A 19653-nucleotide genomic window follows, 5' to 3' on the forward strand; every position below is an offset into this window, starting at 1 on the left:
GATTGGCTCCGTCGTGAACAGCGCTTTCAGCTTGTCGAATGCGGTCTGGCACGCGGGAGTCCAATTCAGCACTGTGCCTGGGTTCTTGGCGCGTCGGGTGTCCCCCACCCCTTTGGTTTTGAGGAGGTCCGTTAAGGGGAGGGCTATCTCAGCGAACCCCCGGGCGAAGGACCTGTAGAAATTCGCGAATCCCAGGAAGCTCTGTAGTTGCCGTCTGTTGCGGGGCCGCTCCCAGTTTAGCACCGCTTCGACTTTTGCGGGGTCCATTTCGATGCCGTCCCCGGAGATTCGATACCCCAAATAGTCTAGGCGCTCTTTGTGAAACTCGCACTTTGTAGGCTTTGCGTAGAGCTGCGCCCTTCTGAGCTTGTCGAGGACTTGCCTGACTAAGGTTACGTGTTCCTCGTGTGTTTTTGTGTAAATGAGGACGTCGTCGATGTAGACCAGGACCCCTTTAAACAGATGTTCATGCAGTACCTCATTGATGAGCTGCATGAACACCCCAGGGGCCCCCGCGAGTCCGAAGGGCAGTACCTTGTACTGGAAGGCGCCTAGGGGGCAGTTAAACGCCGTCTTCCATTCGTCCCCCTCCCTGATTCGGATGCGATAGTACGCCTCGCGAAGGTCCAATTTGGAAAAGATTTTGCCCGTGGAGAGGTGGGCGAGCATGTCCTTTACCAGGGGTAAGGGGTATTTGTTGGACAGGGAAGCCGCGTTTAGGCCCCGGTAGTCGGTGCAGAGCCGTAGGGTCCCGTCTTTCTTCTCCCGGAATAAGACGGGGGCTCCGACCGGTGAGCATGCTGGCTCTATGAATCCCCTGTCTAGGTTTTTATCGATGAACTCCCGGAGGGTTGCCATCTCCTTCGGGGTCATCGAATAGATCTTTGGTCTAGGTAGGGGGACGTCGGGCAGTAGGTCGATCCGGCAATCCGTCTTGCGGTGGGGGGGTAGTTGGTCTGCCTCTGCCTCTCCGAAGACCTCGGAGAAGTCGGCGTATTGTTCTGGTAGGTCTGCTGTGGTGGCGGCGTTGTCTTGTGTGGTCGCCTCCGCTCGTCCTACCGTGGGGTTGCTTTTGCCAGCTGGTGCTGGTGCTCGATACTCGCCGTCGCCGAATGTGAAGGTGCGGGTCGCCCAGTTGATCCGCGGGTTGTTTTTCGCGAGCCATGGCATCCCCAGGACTGCAATGGGCCGTCCGATGGGCGTGACTACGAACGATGTGCGCTCGGTGTGAGTGCCCATTTGCAGGGTGACCGGCTCGGTTTGTAGCGTGGCTGGTTTCCCTCCCGCAGTAGAGCCGTCCAGCTGGTGGAATGCCAGCGGCGTGGGGAGGGGGAAGCAGCGGAGGTCGAGTTTGGCAACTAGGTCGGGGTGGATGAGGTTTTTTGAGCACCCCGAGTCCACTAGTGCCGCGGCCGTGGTGGCTCCGTTGCCGGCAGAGAGTTGGATTGCTGCCAATATTACGGAGCTTTTGTCGTTTCGTTGAGGTGGTCCGCGTTGCTGTCCCACCGCCTGCCTTGCCACGCGTCTCAGAGCAGGCGGGGAGCATTTCCCGCCGGCTGGTCGGGGTCGGTATTGTCCTCTTCCCCCCAGTGCGCGTCCCAGCCCTCTTCCGGTGTCGCTGTGGCCACGGTCATTCGGCGGTGAGGGGGCGGCCCCGGGTTGGGTGGTTTGGGGCTAATTTTCGGGGCGGGCTTGGGCGCGCTGGTCGGCGGTCGGTTGGCGAAGCAATCCGCCGTCTTGTGCCCTAATTTGCCACACCTCCCGCAGGGCTCCCGGTTGAACCTCTTTTTTGAGTATATGGGGCCGGCCATCCCCCCGTGTGGTGCGGGTACCTTTTTCCCGACATAGTTTGTGTCTTCCGTGGTTGTCATAAGGAAGGTGCGGTGCGCGTGTTCGGCTCTCCCCGCGAGGTGGATCCACCCGTGTAACGTTTCTGGGTCGTCGCGGTAGAGGGCCCATTGGAGAACGTCGCGGTTGAGCCCCCTTTTGAAGATTTCCAGCAGGGTGGTCTCAGACCAGTCGCAGACCTTTCCCGCGAGGGCTTTGAACTCCAGGGCGTAGTCAGGGACCGTGCGTGTGCCCTGTTTAAGTCTCTGGAGTGCGCTTTTCGCCCGTACTTTAGCTAGGGGGTCTTCGAAGTAGTTTTTCATCTCTTTGATGAAAGCAGGGAAGGTGGCGAGGGCGGGGGAGCTGGACTCGTACAGTTGGACGTACCAGTCCGCCGCCCTGTCTTGGAGTTTGATCGCCACGGCGGCGATCTTGTCGGCCTCGGAGTCATAGGAGTGTCCGTGCCTCCCCATGAACTCCCTAGCGTTGGTGATGAAAAACGAGAGCTTTGAGGGGGTCCCATCGAAGAAGATGGGGAAGTCCTTTGGGGCCCGGGCGTTTTGTGCGGCCCCGCCTCTCGCTTCCTGGGGTGTGGTGTCGGCCGCCTGTGCCGTCTGCTGGCTCTCCGCTGGCCCGTGTGGGTTCGGTGCTTCGCTCGGGGTGTGGGCTTGTGCGGGGACGTCGTTGGGTGGCGTGGGGGGCATAAGCGCCTGGAGCATGGTCCGGAGTTCCGTCAGCTGAGCCCGCATGGCCGCGAGTTCAGCTCGTGCCTCCTCGTCCACAGCCCGCGCCGCCGCTGGGGCCGGTTCCGTTGGCGCGTCCTCGGGGGTGGGTTGCCGGTGGGGTTCATCGTCCCTCCGCCGCGGGTCCGCTTCCTCCTCCGTCTGATGGGTGTCTCCGTCGTCCTCCTCCGTGTTGAGCACCGTGGGGCTGTCGCTCCACGCCCGTTGCTGGGGTGCGATGTGGGGCGCGGGGTCCTCCGCTGGTTTCGGAAGTCGTGCTGCTCCCTCCCGCGGTCGGGTTGCCTCCGTCGCCATCTCCCCTTGGGGTTGGAGCTGAGGCTCGGGTCGGGTGGGGTGGGCGTCCATGGCTCCGGGAGTCCGCGGTGCCTCTGGCCTCGGTCGGTCCTCCTCTGTCTCTTGCCACGCGGCTCGCCCTCCTTGCCCGCGCCGTTCCGGCCTCATCTTGCTGGTCTTCTCGCCGTCTACTCCTCCCGCGGCTCGTTGTCGTCCGGTGGGGCTCGGCGAGGCTGAGTTTATGACTCTCAGCTTTATGTCATGCGCTGCCTACCTCTGAATAACATTCAGACGCTGGTTTGCAAAGCAGGTTCTGGTTTATTTCAGGTTAGGTACAACGTTAGTAGAAAAAAGCTGAGAGTGACAGGAGCGCGCCGGTGCGGGGTTTAAATACCCCGCGCCGGTCAGCGCCCCCTCGCTCACAGTCACGTCACCCCCCTTTGTCCCATGCGTTGCCCTGCCATTGGTTGAGGGTTTCCAGGATCGCCCATCCTCAGGTTTCCATTCTTCTGCTGATTGCTTTCAGCTGGGCGATCCCCGTTGTATTGTCGCTGATGGCTTGGGTGGCTCCGTGATTCGTTTAGCTATTGTTTGTTAGCCGTTAGTCGTTGTGGGTTGATGGCTACTTAACTTGTGCCCCTTCACTTATTTCCTTGTCATTGTCATGAGTGCCCTTGCGCTGATGACTTTAGCTCAACGGCACTCATGACATGTGGCCTTATACGTGATAAGAGGCTATGCTGGTTCTGAATTCTGGGAATTGTAGTCCCACCATGCCTGGAGGCACCAATTGGGGAAGGCTAGGCTGAAGTAAATCTAGATTCTTTCCTTAAACTGACTGGAACTTCACTGCATTAAAAAGTACCCTAGCCTTTGTTTATCCATCAAACTTCATTAATGTCATTTTCTTTAACCTTACTTGCTTTCAGACTATCAAAAGTATCCAAGTCAATTTAAAGGAAGAAGTCATCCATTACAACTTTAAAACATCCTTTTTTGACATATTTGTAAGTATTCTGCTGAAATTGTCTTTTAAAAAGAGAAGCTTTTTTGGCCAGGGCAAATTATTGCTAAATAATTCACATGGGTAACTGTTAAAGGATGTCAGCAGTTGCGTTTTATAGAATTCTTTTTCCATCTCTGAAAAGCTTCCTGCAGGACCAGCAGTTTATATAGTCTTGTACTAATTTAGTTCACTCAAAAATAATTGTGATGTATTGTATTTCTCAGAACTTCATCATTGTTCATAAATGCTTTGTGTGTTCATTTTTATAAGCTCTTGGCATTTTTCCGGTTCTCGGTGCTACTTCTTGGATATGCTGTTTTTAGACTCCGTCATTGGTGGGTTATAGCGGTAAGAAAAATCTATTTGCATAATTCACTTAATTACATATCTTTGTGGCTGCCTAAGAGATAGCTCTTGTTTGTTTGTTCATGGTTTTTCCTTTTTCTTTCTCCTCCTTCCCACTGCTTCATCCCCAAGATCACTACATTGGTGTCCAGTACCTTCCTGATAGTGAAAGTTATCTTCTCAGATGTGAGTTCATGAAAAAAAATGTGGGTTCTACTCTGAAATTTGTGGCCACCTTTCTAATGCTTGGAGCAGGATAGAATATCTCAAATTAGCCCATGGGTATTCAGTTCATCATTAAAACTTCACTTCTTAGGGGGTTTCTTTCATTTTGTTTTGTTGCATCTTTTTTTCTTTTAGCTTGTACTATTCTTTATTTTAAAACTTTTACTAAAATTATGCAAAAATCATTAAAACTCCACTGGTGCTAATGGAATGGGAGATACAAAAGTGTGCTTACAGATGAAGTGCTTTATCTGTAACAGCTGATCTTCCAAGATGGTGAATATCAGTCTTTAAGGAGTACTGAATATATTTGCCTTCATTAAGCTAAGACCCTCCAGATGTGTTGCTGTAATTCCCATATAGGTAGTCCTCGTTTAGCGACTGCAATTGGGACCAGCAACTTAACAGACCTGCAAAAGTAGTAAATGCGAGGATTGGTCGTAAAGTTACTTTTTCATCACCATCATAACTGCAGATGGTTGCTAAACAAGGCAGTTACTAAACAAGGTCTACCTGTAGTCAGTGGCCATTCTGTCTGGAATGTATGAAGGTTATAGGTCCAACCCAACTGGAAGGCTATAATAAATATTAAGTGATTTCCAATATGTGCCTTGAAACTTCTCTTTTTTTTTCTTTCTTTATCCAACAGCTGTTGAACAAAGGGGCATTTGGCTACCTTCTGCCCATCGTTTCCTTTGTCCTTGCCTGGCTAGAAACATGGTTTTTGGATTTCAAAGTCTTGCCACAAGAGACAGAAGAAGAACAATGTGAGTCTGCTTATCAAGTGAAGGTGGATGTATCAAATAAAGCTGCTGTTCCACCCATTAAAATGGTGTTAACAGCTTTCTTGGGGAGGCATTCTGACCGGAGACTGCCTCATAGACTTCAAGGTAGCATTTGCTATATTAGAACCAATATCTCCTAAGGCTTTGAATTCATTTAATAAGCTCCTTCTTTCCTTTAAGGAGAAAGAAGTTAGAATATACCCATGACAAATCTTTTCTTTCTGTCTCACTTTATTTTTGGCATTCTGCAATTTTTTTTTAAAGATGGCAGAACTAAAATGCCACTTTTAATCTAGAAACATAACCTGGATTGCTTAGAGGAAAAAAGCTCTTTAGTGATTTAGACAATTGCTTTTTAGATGTGCCAGGCAGAGAGACCAAGCTGAAAAGTTACAGTAGTTTGGCCAGCTCCTATACAAGAGAAAGATAAGTCTGCTTTTCTGGGTCCAAACATGTGTCTGTTATGCTGCAAAGAGTTGCCTTGTTTGTCCAGCAGAATGTCCAGATTCGTGATCTGCTATGATGTAATTAGACTTTTGTATGACTTTGATGTTGAGGTCTCAATCTGCAGTAGTTTGATATGCAGATGGGTTAAAGGCCTGGGGACTTTTTAAAGCACTGTTCCGTGATCATGAAATCTAGACTTGCGTTTAGGAAGAAAGACTAAGGATTTTAGCACGAGGATGTTGGAGTGGGCAGTAAATTTGTCACATCTTTTCAAATTCTGTCATATTTTCCCATTATCACCCCAAAAGTATTCTAGCCACAATTTCTAGTCTGTATTAGTTAGCAGTTGGAAGGCCTGGATTTAAAACCATGCCTATCCCTTGGAGATAATACTTAGTCTAACTAATCCAATACCACCAGGGGTATTTGGATTCTGCTGATATATAAATATGAGAAATAAATGAATAAAACAGTTGGAAAAGTAAAAGGGTGAACTGGTATGTCTGTCATTTTGAGGCTCTTAAAGAAGAACACATCAATAGTAATTTTCACCCTGATGATAGAGTCATCATACAAACTATTGTTTGACAGGATGTAGAATACACTTGTTCGTAGTATCTGACAGAAACCTCAGTTGCTGGATCAGTGATCCAGACAGCCAGGCTGCTGTGTTTTCCTACAAACTCTTCATCACTGAGTGTCTAATAACCCAAACTGAAGGAACTAAAATGCATTTTTCACTTTGCTTTGCTTTCCACTTTCACACAGATAGATCTTCCAGGAAGGCCAAGTCAGTCCGTAATTAGGCCAGTCTCTCCTAATTAGGCATAGGTTTTTATCTTTTCTACCAGTGAACAGTGATCAAGCTTCCTGAGTCTTTCAGTTTCAGTTGGGCTTCGGTGACAGTTATAATCCCAGTTTGTGAAATAGCATAATTTCTAAGATGGCTCGCTATTTCCAAACATCATTTTCCCCTTCATTCAGCAGGCTTTCCCATGTCATTGATGGGTCGTGTAGACTGAGCAACAAGTGCCACATGATTAAGGATTAAGCCAACCAACTTAACTTTTCTTTTTCTCTTTTCCTTTTCTCTTTTCCTTTTCAGGGTACTTGGCAGCTCAGGCTGCTGTGGCTCGAGGACCACTCCTTTATTCAGGGGCACTTTCAGATGGCCAGTTCTACTCCCCTCCAGAATCTGTTGCAGGTGACTGCTTTTTCTTCCTCTCAAAAACTTGCTAATCAGCCTTCTATATGATGAGTTTAAGAGTTGGTCTGCAGAAGAACATGGAAGTTATAAATTCACATGACATTCACAGGGCTTCTCTTTTGTGGACTGCAAAATCTTTGGTTTAATAGCTGATATGAATGTGACCAGGCTCTTTCACTTCTCTGTTCATTAAAAGAAATCACAAAGGAGCAGACATAAAGGGCACAGTTTGTATGTCCTGAGCTGTATCCCCTCATTTTTTATGAAGAAAAGAATCTGTTTCAGCCACTTTCAAAATTGGTGCATATTTATTAGAATTAGAACACTTTATTGGCCAAGTATGACTGGACATACAAGGAATTTGACTTCGGTGGAAGAGCTCTCAATATATTTACATAACATCAAAAATAAACAACAGTAAAGTAATAATGTTATTTACTAAAACTATACAATCAAGAAAGAAAAAAAATAGAAGGAATTAATACTACAACTATTAACTAACACACACTCATATTTAAGGGAGAATTAAGGGACAGTATACTGCATCTGTTGTCTAACATATGTTCACATTTAACAGAGCATTACCGGTCACATCTTAGCAGTCATGTCTTACCATACATTGTCAATCATTATATCATGCTACATTAATTAGGAGTTCACCAGAGCAATGGCACAAGGAAAAAACAGTTTTGATGTCTAGATGTTTTGACATACGGTACTCTGTAGCGCTGTCCTGATGGTAGGTAATGTTTCCTTATGGGAACATTAGATCCATATTGCTGCAAAATTGGCATAGAATTATCCAATCTGCAAGGTTGCCCTCTTCCTTTACGTGAATTACATTCTAGGCCTGCCTCCTTCCCGTTGTAAGACAAACCATTAATTCATGCAGAAACGAAGAAGGATTGGAGTTAGCAATTCTTACATACTGACATGTTCTAAAAGCAAACTCACCGTTGGGTAACCCAAACTGATGAGTAACAGTAAATATCTAGAATTTCTTGTTGTGTTTTTTCCAGAATAGTTGGGATGGTCAAGGAATTATAAGGCTGGAAATGCTTCTTCCTACTTTACACACAATATTTCTAAAATTCATCTCTCAACTTGTAAATATTTCTTTTTTTTCCAATGCAGGATCAGATGAGTCAGATGAAGAACTTATGGGAAAAAGAGCAGTAAGTGATGAGGTATGCCTTGGGATGAACTTAGCCTCAATATGGCCCCTTTTGGGTTGGTTTCCAGTCAGACTCCAAAGCTAGCTAGCATGGAAGGAGGTATATGCAGTGGTATAGGTTTCTATCATGCAAAGGGATCAAATGATGGATGTGTATAAACACACACAGTCTATGGCCATAGTGTTGAGTTTTAAGATGAGAGGCAAAAACGTACATTCTTAAATCATGCAGTTTGTTGGAATTCATTGGAAAATGCATTCTTGGGCATATTGTCTTCACACATGAGAAATCAGTACTGATACCATATGTAGCATTTTGTGTCTTGAGGAAAGCACCATTCAGATAAAATTCAGACAGCTGGGTTAGACTGTTAGAATAAAAACAGACTTCGTTGGCATTATAATGACAAACATGGTATGAGGTTTTATAGACTCTAGTTCATTTAAGCAGATGCATGAAGGGTTCTTCTGGATTAAAAAGGCGAAGATCTAGTTAATGGGGATTGGATTTCCATAGAGCTATTTGCAAAAACAGGTTCTTGATTACTGTTACCATTGTTTACTGTTTTAGTGAATGGCCATTATTAATAACATCATCAGTGTTCCCTCTGATTGGAGCCCCATCCCTCCCTAAATGTGTTTATATAACTTGAGACAACTTTTCAAAGTAAAATATAATCCATGAAATCACATGGCATAGTAAGTTTTTAAGGTGCCACTAAACTAAGGTACATATGCCGTTTGTTTTTTTCTTTATATTTCTTATGTTCTACCATGATTATCACATTCTGGATTATATTTTTCTGGGTTTTTTTTTTTACATAATACAGTGCATGCTGTATTCTATTCTTTAGAATAAATCTATTTGCTTTTATGTTGGGTGTCCAGTCTAAATTGCACAATGGAACTGTAGTAAAATAAAAGGAGATTAGTCAAGAGTAGTGGGCAGCAACCCATAATAGTAATGGAAAAGAATCAGATGTCATTTAGTAATACCACCACCACCACCCATCCATCTTTTCTACTTCGAGGGTTTTTTAAATCCCTTTGCTTCATCTTTTCAGTTTTACTTCACACACAGCTAGAAATGGGATTGGCTTCTAAAATATCCAAGGAAATATTCCGCAGGACACGTGCCCAAAATTTAGTACTGGTGGTTTCTACTCTGAGATATCCAAGCACTTACCATAGGAAGATTTTTACCCAAACACCAATCTGAATCCAAAAAGTCATGCCTAGAAGAACCAGTATACTCTGAAGATCTACCACAATAACTGCAGTGATCAGATGTTGTATCGGCTTGAATCAAATTTGCAGCCACTTCACGTAGGTCTATGCAACAGTATATTATGTTCATAAGTAGGAGTGTGGCTGCAGAAATTATAATTATATTTTATTTATGTTAGTAAAGGTAAAGGTTTCCCTTGACGTAAAGTCCAGTCGTGTCCGACTCTAGGGGGCGGTGCTCATCTCCGTTTCTAAGCCTTAGAGCCGGCGTTGTCCGTAGACATTTTCCGGGTCGTGTGGCCAGCATGACGACACGGAACGCCGTTACCTTCCCGCCAAAGCGGTACCTATTGATCTCACATTTGCATGTTTTTAACTGACATGCTTCCCTGAAGCGCAACATCAAAGGTTGATCAGGGATTGAATCTTTCCGGCAGAAATTTCAACAGTCACTACCCACCGTAGGCTACCCACCCTAGGCTACCCAAAAAATCCACTTACTCGTGCCTTGCTCTTGTCTCTTGCTATCCACTAGGGGGCAGCTTTATTCTATCTAATCTTTTCTGCCAACTTCCTGAAGAAGCCGCATAAAGCCATAGTTTTTGGTTTTTTCTTGTTTATTCGTTCAGTCGCTTCCGACTCTTCGTGACTTCATGAACCAGCCCACGCCAGAGCTTCCTGTCGGTCGTCAACACCCCCAGCTCCCCCAGGGACGAGTCCGTCACCTCTAGAATATCATCTATCCATCTTGCCCTTGGTCCCTCCTTTGCCTTCCACTCTCCCTAGCATCAGCATCTTCTCCAGGGTGTCCTGTCTTCTCATTATGTGACCAAAGTATTTCAGTTTTGCCTTTAATATCATTCCCTCAAGTGAGCAGTCTGGCTTTATTTCCTGGAGTATGGACTGATTTGATCTTCTTGCAGTCCAAGGCACTCTCAGAATTTTCCTCCAACACCACAGCTCCAAAGCATCTGTCTTCCTTCTCTCAGCCTTCCTCATGGTCCAGCTTTCGCAGCCATATGTTGCTACAGGGAACACCATTGCTTTAGCTATGCGGACCTTTGTTGTCAGTGTGATGTCTCTGCTCTTAACTATTTTATCGAGATTGGTCATTGCTCTTCTCCCAAGGATTAAATGTCTTCTGATTTCCTGACTGCAGTCAGCATCCGCAGTAATCTTTGCACCTAGAAATACAAAGTCTTTCACTGCCTCTACGTTTTCTCCCTCTATTTGCCAGTTATCAATCAAGCTGGTTGCCATAATCTTGGTTTTTTTCAGGTTTAGCTGCAAGCCAGCTTTTGCACTTTCTTCTTTCACCTTCATCATAAGGTTCCTCTTTGCTTTCAGCCATCAAAGAGGTATCATCTGCATATCTGAGATTGTTAATGTTTCTACCAGCGATTTTAACTCCAGCCTTGGATTCCTCAAGCCCAGCATGTCGCATGATGTGTTCTGCATACAAGTTGAATAGGTAGGGTGAGAGTATACAGCCCTGCTGTACTCCTTTCCCAATCTTAAACCAGTCCGTTGTTCCGTGGTCTGTTCTTAATGTTGCTACTTGGTCGTTATACAGATTCTTCAGGAGGCAGACAAGATGACTTGGTATCCCCATACCACTAAGAACTTGCCACAATTCGTTATGGTCCACATAGTCAAAGGCTTTAGAATAGTCAATAAAACAGAAATAGATGTTTTTCTGAAATGCCCTGGCTTTTTCCATTATCCAGCGGATATTGGCAATTTGGTCCCTATTCCTCTGCCTTTTCTAAACCCAGCTTGTACATCTGGCAATTCTCGCTCCATGAATTGCTGAAGTCTCCCTTGCAGGATCTTGAACATTACCTTACTGGCATGTGAAATGAGTGCCACTGTTCGATAGTTTGAACATTCTTTAGTGTTTCCCTTTTTTGGTATGGGGATATAAGTTGATTTTTTCCAATCTGATGGCCATTCTTATGTTTTCCAAATTTGCTGGCATATAGCATGCATTACCTTGACAGCACCATCTCGCAAGATTTTGAACAATTCAGCTGGGATACCATTGTCTCCTGCTGCCTTGTTATTAGCAATGCTTCTTAAGGCCCATTCAACCTCACTCTTCAGGATGTCTGGCTCTAGCTCACTGACCACACCGTCAAAGCTATCCCTGATATTGTTATCCTTCCTATACAGGTCTTCTGTATATTCTTGCCACCTTTTCTTGATCTCTTCTTCTTCTGTTAGGTCCTTGCCATCTTTGTTTTTGATCATATCCATTTTGGCTGGAATTTACCTCCAATGTTTCTAATTTTCTGGAAGAGGTCTCTTGTCGTTCCTATTCTATTGTCTTCTTCCACTTCCGTGCATTGCTTGTTTAAAAATAATTCCTTATCTCTTCTGGCTAGCCTCTGGAATTTTGCATTGAATTGGGCATATCTCCCCGTATCGCTGTTGCCTTTTGCTTTCCTTCTTTCTTGGGCTACTTCTAGTGTCTCAGCAGACAGCCATTTTGCCTTCTTGGTTTTCTCTTCCTTTGGGATGTATTTTGTTGCCGCCTCCTGAACAATGTTGCAAACTTCTGTCCATAGTTCTTCCAGGACCCTATCTACTAAGTCCAGTCCCTTAAATCTATTCTTCACCTCCACTGCATATTCCTTAGGAATATTAGTGAGCTCATATTTAGCTGATCTGTGGGTCTTCCCTAATCTCTTTAGTCTGATCCTAAATTGTGCAATAAGAAGTTCGTGATCTGAACTACACTCAGCTCCAGGTCTTGTTTTTACCAACTGTACAGATGTCCGCCACCTTTGGCTGCAAAGGATGTAGTCAATCTGATTTCGGTGTTGTCCATCTGGTGAAGTCCATGTATAAAGCCGTCTCTTAGGTTGTTGGAAGAGAGTGTTTGTTATGCAGAGCGAGTTGTCTTGGCAAAATTCTATCAGCCTATGTCCTGCTTCGTTTTGTTCTCCCAGGCCATGCTTACCTGTAATTCCAGGTGTCATTTGACTGCCCACCTTAGCATTCCAGTCTCCCGTGATGAAAATAACATCTCTTTTAGGCGTGTTGTCCAGTAGGTGCTGCAGATCCTCATAGAACTGCTCTACTTCAGCTTCTTCAGCATCTGTGGTTGGGGCGTATATTTGGATCACTGTGATGTTAGATGGCTTGCCCTGAATCCAAATCGAGATCATTCTATCGTTTTTTGGATTGTATCCAAGCACTGCTTTAGCCACTTTACTATTAATTATGAAGGCTACTCCATTTCTTCTGTGGTCCTCTTGCCCACAGTAGTAGATCTGGTGGTCATTTGATGTGAAGTGGCCCATTCCAGTCCATTTCAGTTCACTGACGCCCAAAATGTCTATCTTTAATCTTGACATCTCCCCAATAACCACATCCAATTTGCCCTGGCTCATAGATCTTACATTCCAGGTTCCAATGGTGTGTTGATCCTTAGAACATCGGATTCGCCATTTGCCACCAGCACCGTCGGCCACTAGCCGTCCTTTCGGCTTTGAGCTAGCTGCGTCATCACGTCTGGGGCTAGTTGAACTCATCCTCTGTTCCTCCCCAGTAGCATTTTGACCATCTTCCGACCTGGGGGTCTCATCTTCCGATGGTATACCGACATATCTCTGGTTGTACTGATCCATTTAGTTTTCACCGCAAGAATACTGGGGTGGGTTGCCATTACCTTCCCCAGGGATCGCATTTAGTCTGACCTCTCTGTCATGACCTTCCCGTCTTGGGTGGCCCTTCACGGTTTAGCTCATGGCATCATTGAGGTGCTCAGGCTCCAGCACCACGACAAGGTAACGATCCTTTGCTGAAGCGTTTTTGGTAGTACAATGCTAGTTCTGCTGTGACATGGACAAGTGATCTGCACCTGCTTCCTTGAATGAGTAATAGTTCTGTTAGCTTTGGGAGAAATAAAACAGCAAAGATGGTGGGCTGGTGCTGGTTTAGATGGGAGAGGAAGCTTTTGAAAAATGTGTACAAGGCTGGACTTGCTTATTCATTCTTACTGTTGAAACAGTAAGTATGACACCTGATTTTCTTTCAAAGTAAGCCATACAACTAGGGCTGTAATATTTAAACTGATCAGATGGTTAGAGTTTTTGTTTTGTTTTGTTTTACAAGAAAACACCCAATTTTATTTAAAAGATGTTGCAATAACTTAAAATACCTAAAATGACAGGACACTCGTTTGGATATATTTGCACAATATCCAGAAAGAATGTTAATGTGAGGCTTGGAAGCCACATAAAATATTAAATTGTTTTAAAGACTTTCAGATCTCTTCAGGCAATACTACGGAATATTGGTGGAAAGATTGCTGAAAATTAACAAATATTCAACTCACTGAGAATAAAATAAGGCAGACAAGATAACCTTTTTGGGGGGTGAAGAGAGATTTTCCTTAAATTCAGTTTGAATTTGGGGTAAAATTGGGCTATTTTGAGATGAAAAATGCAACAAAATTGTTATATATACCTTAGATTAAGTTCAACATAAGGTTCCTTCCCCACCAAAGGTAAAAAATAATAATAACATTAACCAAAACTCCCCCAACCAGAGGAGAAAAGAAGAAATCCAAGTGTTTGACAAATCATCTCCACTGTGTGTCATTACACACACAAACACACACACAGCTCAGATTGCAGCCCTCAGTCTGTCAAAAAATATGATGACTTCTGGCTTTTAAAAGAGTACCTAACCCCTGTTTTAAGGAAAGCTGTTTTTATACCTATTCAATGGATAACAGAGTGTGATCTTTCCATCCTCTCATGGAATGGCACTTGCCAGTAGAATTTGTTCACTTTGACCCTCAGGAGCAGAGTGCAGGTGGTAAAGGAAGGAAAGTCTGTCTGGCTGATGCTGGGTGTAGGCCAAGAGTACCTCCTGTATAATAGATTAAATTAAGTCTTGATCTTTTGAACTTGAGATATCAGCATTCGCTGGGTATAAGGTGGGTTATGTGTTGCTAAGCTGTGTTTCATATTTTGTCCTAGGAGGGAGAGTATGTCCGGCAAGGCAAAGAAGCAATGGAGGTGGTGGACCAGATCTTAGCCCAAGAGGAACACTGGACATTTGAGAAATGCACGGTAAGTTTACAGTTCTGAGAGGCTGCTGGCTAGAAATCCTAGAACCAGCCAGGTCACCTTTTCACAAAACAGAAGTTATGATCCCCATGAACTAATGGAGTGGCTGGAGCTGTTTAGTAGATGATGGTGATGGTGATGGTGATGATTACTATTATTTTAAATATATTGGCTGCCCAGTCCAATAAATAGAAAAAACAAGAAAACAGCTAAAAACATAAAATCAGACAGACAGCCCAGACTAAAATAATACACGACACTTCCAGGCTGCCATCTTTATTATTACTAAAAGATTAGTAATCATCTTTTTATGTACAAATATTCTTTAAAAATCAAAAATAGAAAACCTCACTGTGGGATGAAAAATCCGAATGGTCTTTTTAGCTGCTCTTTTAGACGCTTCTCCCTCTTGATGAAATAAAGGCACTATTTTGAGGGAACAGCACTGTTTGATTTACAAAGAGCAGTGCTGAAGTTTTGCGATGTGTTCTCCCTTCCACCCAGAGCCAAAGCAATGCCAGAGACTGCTGATGCTACCTGCGCTGCTTTGGTAGCCACAGGGTGCAGGATCAATGCTTTGTCATTCTTGCTTTGAGGCTTTTTGGCCTGGCCTCTCAAGCAAGTTTTAATAAGGACCTGATGTCTTACACCCTTCTGTCTCTTTGATTTTAGTTTTTATGAGAGGTCCGTAGACCAAAATTTAATTTAAAAATTCTAATTAAAAATTACAATAATAAAGACCTACTGAATTGGGAATGGGGTTGAATAATTTGAGGGAGGCAAATTTTCCTTCTTAGTTGTTGTTCAACACCAGGAGGCTCATTCTGCATCCCTAAGTTGAGAAGAGATAAAGAAGAAGTTGGACCATGGAGACACAACAGTTGTACCAGAGAAAGAAAATGCTTGTGAAGAATATAGGGTTTCCTGTGGGCTATGTAAGGCTTTTGCAGCATTCTGTTGCTCAGGAATAAAACTGAAGCATAGCTGCCTATATCCTTTCCCTATCAATAGCTATCAAAGCAAAATAAGAATAAGAGGTATATGTAATATACTCTATCACAGTATATCTGGATTCACCTGGCACCAGATTCTTGATGGAAGAGCAGAATGCACACATCCCTGTGGATAAGTCATAGTTTAAATAGCTGCACCCAGTCTCTGTCTTCTTTACTTCTGAGGGTCCATCACAGCCTCTGTGATTAACCAAGAATGCTGTCTTTGGTACCTCATTCTGTGTGTCAAATTAGGCCAGCCAGAGCATATACAAAGAGGCTTCTTGGTGGCTTCACCCTCAACTGGAGTAATCTTCCTGGATGCTCACTGGGCTAGATATCTTCTGGAAGCAGTGGAAGCTGCTGTTGTTTAGACTGGCAGTTGGTGAATCAGGTAGACGAGTTAGCATAGGGTTGCCTGCTGTTTGTACTTGTGATGGGGCAGGCCTTGGGGCCAGCTCAGTTAGTTAAAAATGGTGGGTGAGGGGAATGCTCCAACCCTAGAAGTTTTCATGAGACAGCCAAGGGGAAGATGTTGAACTCATGTGCCTTCAATACCTCTTGTGCAGGAGTTTGGTGACACGGTTCATTGTCTCGAGATGCCGTTCTATGGCAAGATTTTCATCCTAAAGGTAAGGTGCCTTGATGACTTTCAGCTTCCTTCTGAACTTTCCATCCAGCTCCCATTTCTTCTTTCCTTTCCTTTCCTACACCTTTTGTTGAAAGTGAAGTGAGTAGAGATGGGCAGATGCAACCTACATTCTGAAAGAGATGCTTTTTGAGTAACTGGAGGAGAAGATACTGCGAGGTGGTTGCTTGCCTCCCTGTGTTACGTGTGTTTCTTGTTTGCATCTAGCTGGCATTTCACTCCTTCCAGCACTTCTTCCAGTGGTGTTTTTTGAGAGACTTTGCATTGGGGCATGGATGGGTTTCAACTCCCATCAGGCCCAGCTGACATGGGATGATACGAGTTGGAACCCAACAGCCTCTGAGGATCACATGGGCCTCAAATGAATATTTCTTTTAATTGTTGCTTTAGTGAGTGTGGAGGATAGGCTGCCAAATGAAAATAATTGCTTCTAGGCTTGGGGTGTTTAATTGTCTGAGCTCACCCCTCCATTCCAACTGACGTTGGTTAATTTCACCCTGTGTGGCAAGCCTTTTTGGGGGAGCAGGCTCTGCACTGTAACCCGTGTCCCTCACTGGCAGGCTGTTCTACAATGTCCGGCTGAGATAGTGTACCAGGAGCTGATTCTCCAGCCAGAGAAGATAGTCCTGTGGAATAAAACTTTGCTAGCATGCCAGGTAAGTCTTTCCAAACTGGGCCTGTTCCCCAAAGCTATTCTTTACTTATCCCTAAAACTGTTTGTAGCACCAGTTATTCTTACCTCTCTAATCCCCCAGGCTGAGGTCCTGTACACGGCTCTTGCTGTGAACTGCTATCTTTAGGAAGTGATTGGGGGAGGTGGGGGGAGATTGAGGGTGAAAAGAATCTGCATAGGCTTCTAGGTTTCTTGTGGGGTTTTTCTTCTCAAGCTAATGGTTAGGAATTAGAACTGCAGTGTACTCATCCATTTGTTTGCTAAATAAACTTTGGCTGCTTTCAAGTGTTTGATGCCACTTGCACAAGCATTACACACTTAGGATTGAAGGGTTCAGAAACAAAGGTTTCCCACTAGATTAATGCAGCTTTATAAAATAAGAGGCTCTTTGAAGTTCTACAAGGTTATCCAGAATTCCGCATTTAGATTTCATTCTGTATCCATTGGTTTCTGCCAAGGACAGATTTTTTCTGCCTTATTTAATGACAAAGCCTATGACTTTTACCCAATCTGGTGCTCTCCAGATATATTGGCTCACAATTTCTCCCAGTACCAGATTAAATATACAAAGATTTACTGTACCAAAAAAGAGTCAGTGCTATTGTTTCTCTTCTGTGTAAATCCAGAAGTCAATTTGGTGAATGTGCCTGAAATTAATCATCTTTCTGGCTTTTTCACAAGCCAAAATTCCTTGACAAAGAAACTGTGCCAAGGAAGTAGTCTAGGCTAGCTTGTGTTCGCAGAAGCGGGGAAAAAGTTCTGTTTTCTTACCAGATCTTGCAACGGATTGATGATAACACATCTGTATCCTATGATGTGGCAGCTGGTGCCGCAGGTGGTGTCGTTTCTCCTAGGTGAGTTCTGATTCAGACTTTATTTTCCACTATCCATTTTGTTTCAGTGAATTGATGATGTTTTATATGTGCTCTCAGAGATTTTGTAAACGTGCGTCGGATTGAGAGAAGAAGAGACCGGTACATTTCATCAGGGATGGCAACAGTTCACAGCTTGCGTCCTCCTACTTCCAAATATGTCAGGTATGAAAATCTTATTGTTGTGCCTAGGTGCGTGATCCTGGTAGGCTTTTTCCAATACGCAGGCACAGATAGAAAAGTTTTTCTTTTTTAATTATAAGGCTCCCTGTATTGGCAAAGAGAAAATAAATACAACACAGTGCATACAGCAGCAAGGAGAGGAACTAACTTATTGTTCAGTTCGATAATAATCGTAAGTAATTTAGGAACATTCTTAGATGTAAGCAGAGTGGTAGCAGTTTATATATAATTCCTGTATAAGTAGGGATTCTTGAGTTTTGTGGCAGCATCCAGAAGTTCTTTGTGCTAAAACAAATGGAACGATCATAGCATTCATTCTTCAGAATCGTTTATACCGCTTTTCTTGTGTGTGTGTAAGGAAGGCTGTATGAATACAGACATGCACACCTTCTTACTTTAATGTGACCAGCAATCAAGAAATGTTAGTCCTTAAGGTGGGGCATTTCAGAGCTTCCTATATAGAGTGTTTTCTGAGCAATTAGTCTGCCTTTGGCCTCCAGATGTCTTATGACGAGCAAACTCCAGTCTGAGCATTTTCCAACAGGGCCTCTTTGTTGTCGATGCCTTCTGCCTCAGGTGACCAGTCAGGGTGGTTTTGTTTACCACCTTTATTTTTCTGAGTAACAGCATTAAAACATCATTGGCCTTTAACTCAGAATCTGTGTAGCAGTTGGGAAGATATATGAGAAAGGCTGTGTTAATTTCACATGTCAGACTGCATTATGGAGTGTTGTGTATCTTTATCCTGTTCAAGGAGGCTGAGTTTCTGGTATTCAAAATGCTCATTTAAGAAAAAAAGTTGATTTTTTGCATCTGATAGCAAAATTCTGATGCCAAACACAGATAAGAGGCTGGCATCTTTCCCCCCATTTCTCTTTCTTGGTTCTTAAATTTGGGGAGTATCCCTATCCTTGGAGGGCATCCTTCTTGGTGAGAAGCTCTAAGTCAGTGTTTCTCAACCTTGGCGACTTCAAGATGTGTGGACTTCAACTCCCAGAATTCTCCAGCCAGCAAGGAAACACTGCTCTAGGTACATCATGGGGTCCAGTTTCATTTGGTTGAGAAGACCCTGGGGACTTATGGAAATCTTTGTAACAATGCTTTATTTATAAATGCACAGGCATGGCTTAGCTGATGCAACTCGACACTGTTATTGTGGTTGGAGGCTTGCTCCTAACACTTTAACTTCCCATGAAACACAGTGTACAGATAAAAAAGTCAATAAACTTCCAAAGTTTTTAATGGTATGGCCTGGGCCCAGTATAACTGACAACAGTTTTCCCATCTGAAGTGAATGGAATGGTGCTTTGGGTGTCAGTACCTTTGAAATGGATGGTGCCCTCTTTAGCACTCCATTTATGGAATGTTCCTGAGGAAACTCCAGGCCAGAAGCTTATTTGTACTGGTTTTAAGTAGCCGGAGGTGGGATTGGAGTTGAGCTAAACCAATTAGTGACTCTAAAAGGGCATCATTAGAAACAAAAGGGAATAATAATAATGCATAATTTGTTTTCATAATGTAAATGTACATTACCTTGAACTTTTCTGGTGAATAGTCAGTCTGCCGTTAAACCAAATTTCATCTTAATTTTTTCTGCTCTGTCAACATTCAAATCAAATCTTTATTAAGGTCATAGACCAGTGTATTTTCAACATTATTTATGCTTTTGGCTTTTCTCAGAGCGGAGAATGGCCCAGGAGGTTTTGTTGCCCTGAAATGTCCCACCAATCCAAACCTCTGTACCTTACTCTGGATACTGAATACGGACCTCAAGGTAAAGCATATTTTATCTTTCTAGGTCTTGATTCAACACAGGCTTGTAATTACAAATTGGTCCATTGTGCTCCTACTGTACTTTAATATTTTTCAAAAGAATTGGCTGGCTATTACTGTCTTTGGATCCTAGGAGCTAGTGGTATATACTGAGCAGAATGTTGTACATGG

The 19653-nt window shown here is 44.0% G+C and overlaps 1 protein-coding gene across 1 annotated transcript in view; it reads left to right on the forward strand.

Annotated features, from left to right (window-relative positions):
- STARD3 (StAR related lipid transfer domain containing 3) overlaps positions 1-19653 on the forward strand; it is a 44531-nt gene that overhangs the window by 22286 nt on the left and 2592 nt on the right. The window contains exons 3-14 of the mRNA XM_063300642.1: positions 3773-3850; positions 4120-4197; positions 4327-4380; positions 5069-5186; positions 6757-6855; positions 7993-8045; positions 14251-14343; positions 15902-15964; positions 16542-16637; positions 17429-17508; positions 17587-17691; positions 19390-19483. Of these exons, the coding sequence (XP_063156712.1) occupies positions 3773-3850; positions 4120-4197; positions 4327-4380; positions 5069-5186; positions 6757-6855; positions 7993-8045; positions 14251-14343; positions 15902-15964; positions 16542-16637; positions 17429-17508; positions 17587-17691; positions 19390-19483 (1011 nt within the window). The remainder of the gene's footprint in view (positions 1-3772; positions 3851-4119; positions 4198-4326; positions 4381-5068; positions 5187-6756; positions 6856-7992; positions 8046-14250; positions 14344-15901; positions 15965-16541; positions 16638-17428; positions 17509-17586; positions 17692-19389; positions 19484-19653) is intronic.

The sequence above is a fragment of the Candoia aspera genome, chromosome 4 (assembly GCF_035149785.1).
Source record: "Candoia aspera isolate rCanAsp1 chromosome 4, rCanAsp1.hap2, whole genome shotgun sequence".
Taxonomy (NCBI): domain Eukaryota; kingdom Metazoa; phylum Chordata; class Lepidosauria; order Squamata; family Boidae; genus Candoia; species Candoia aspera.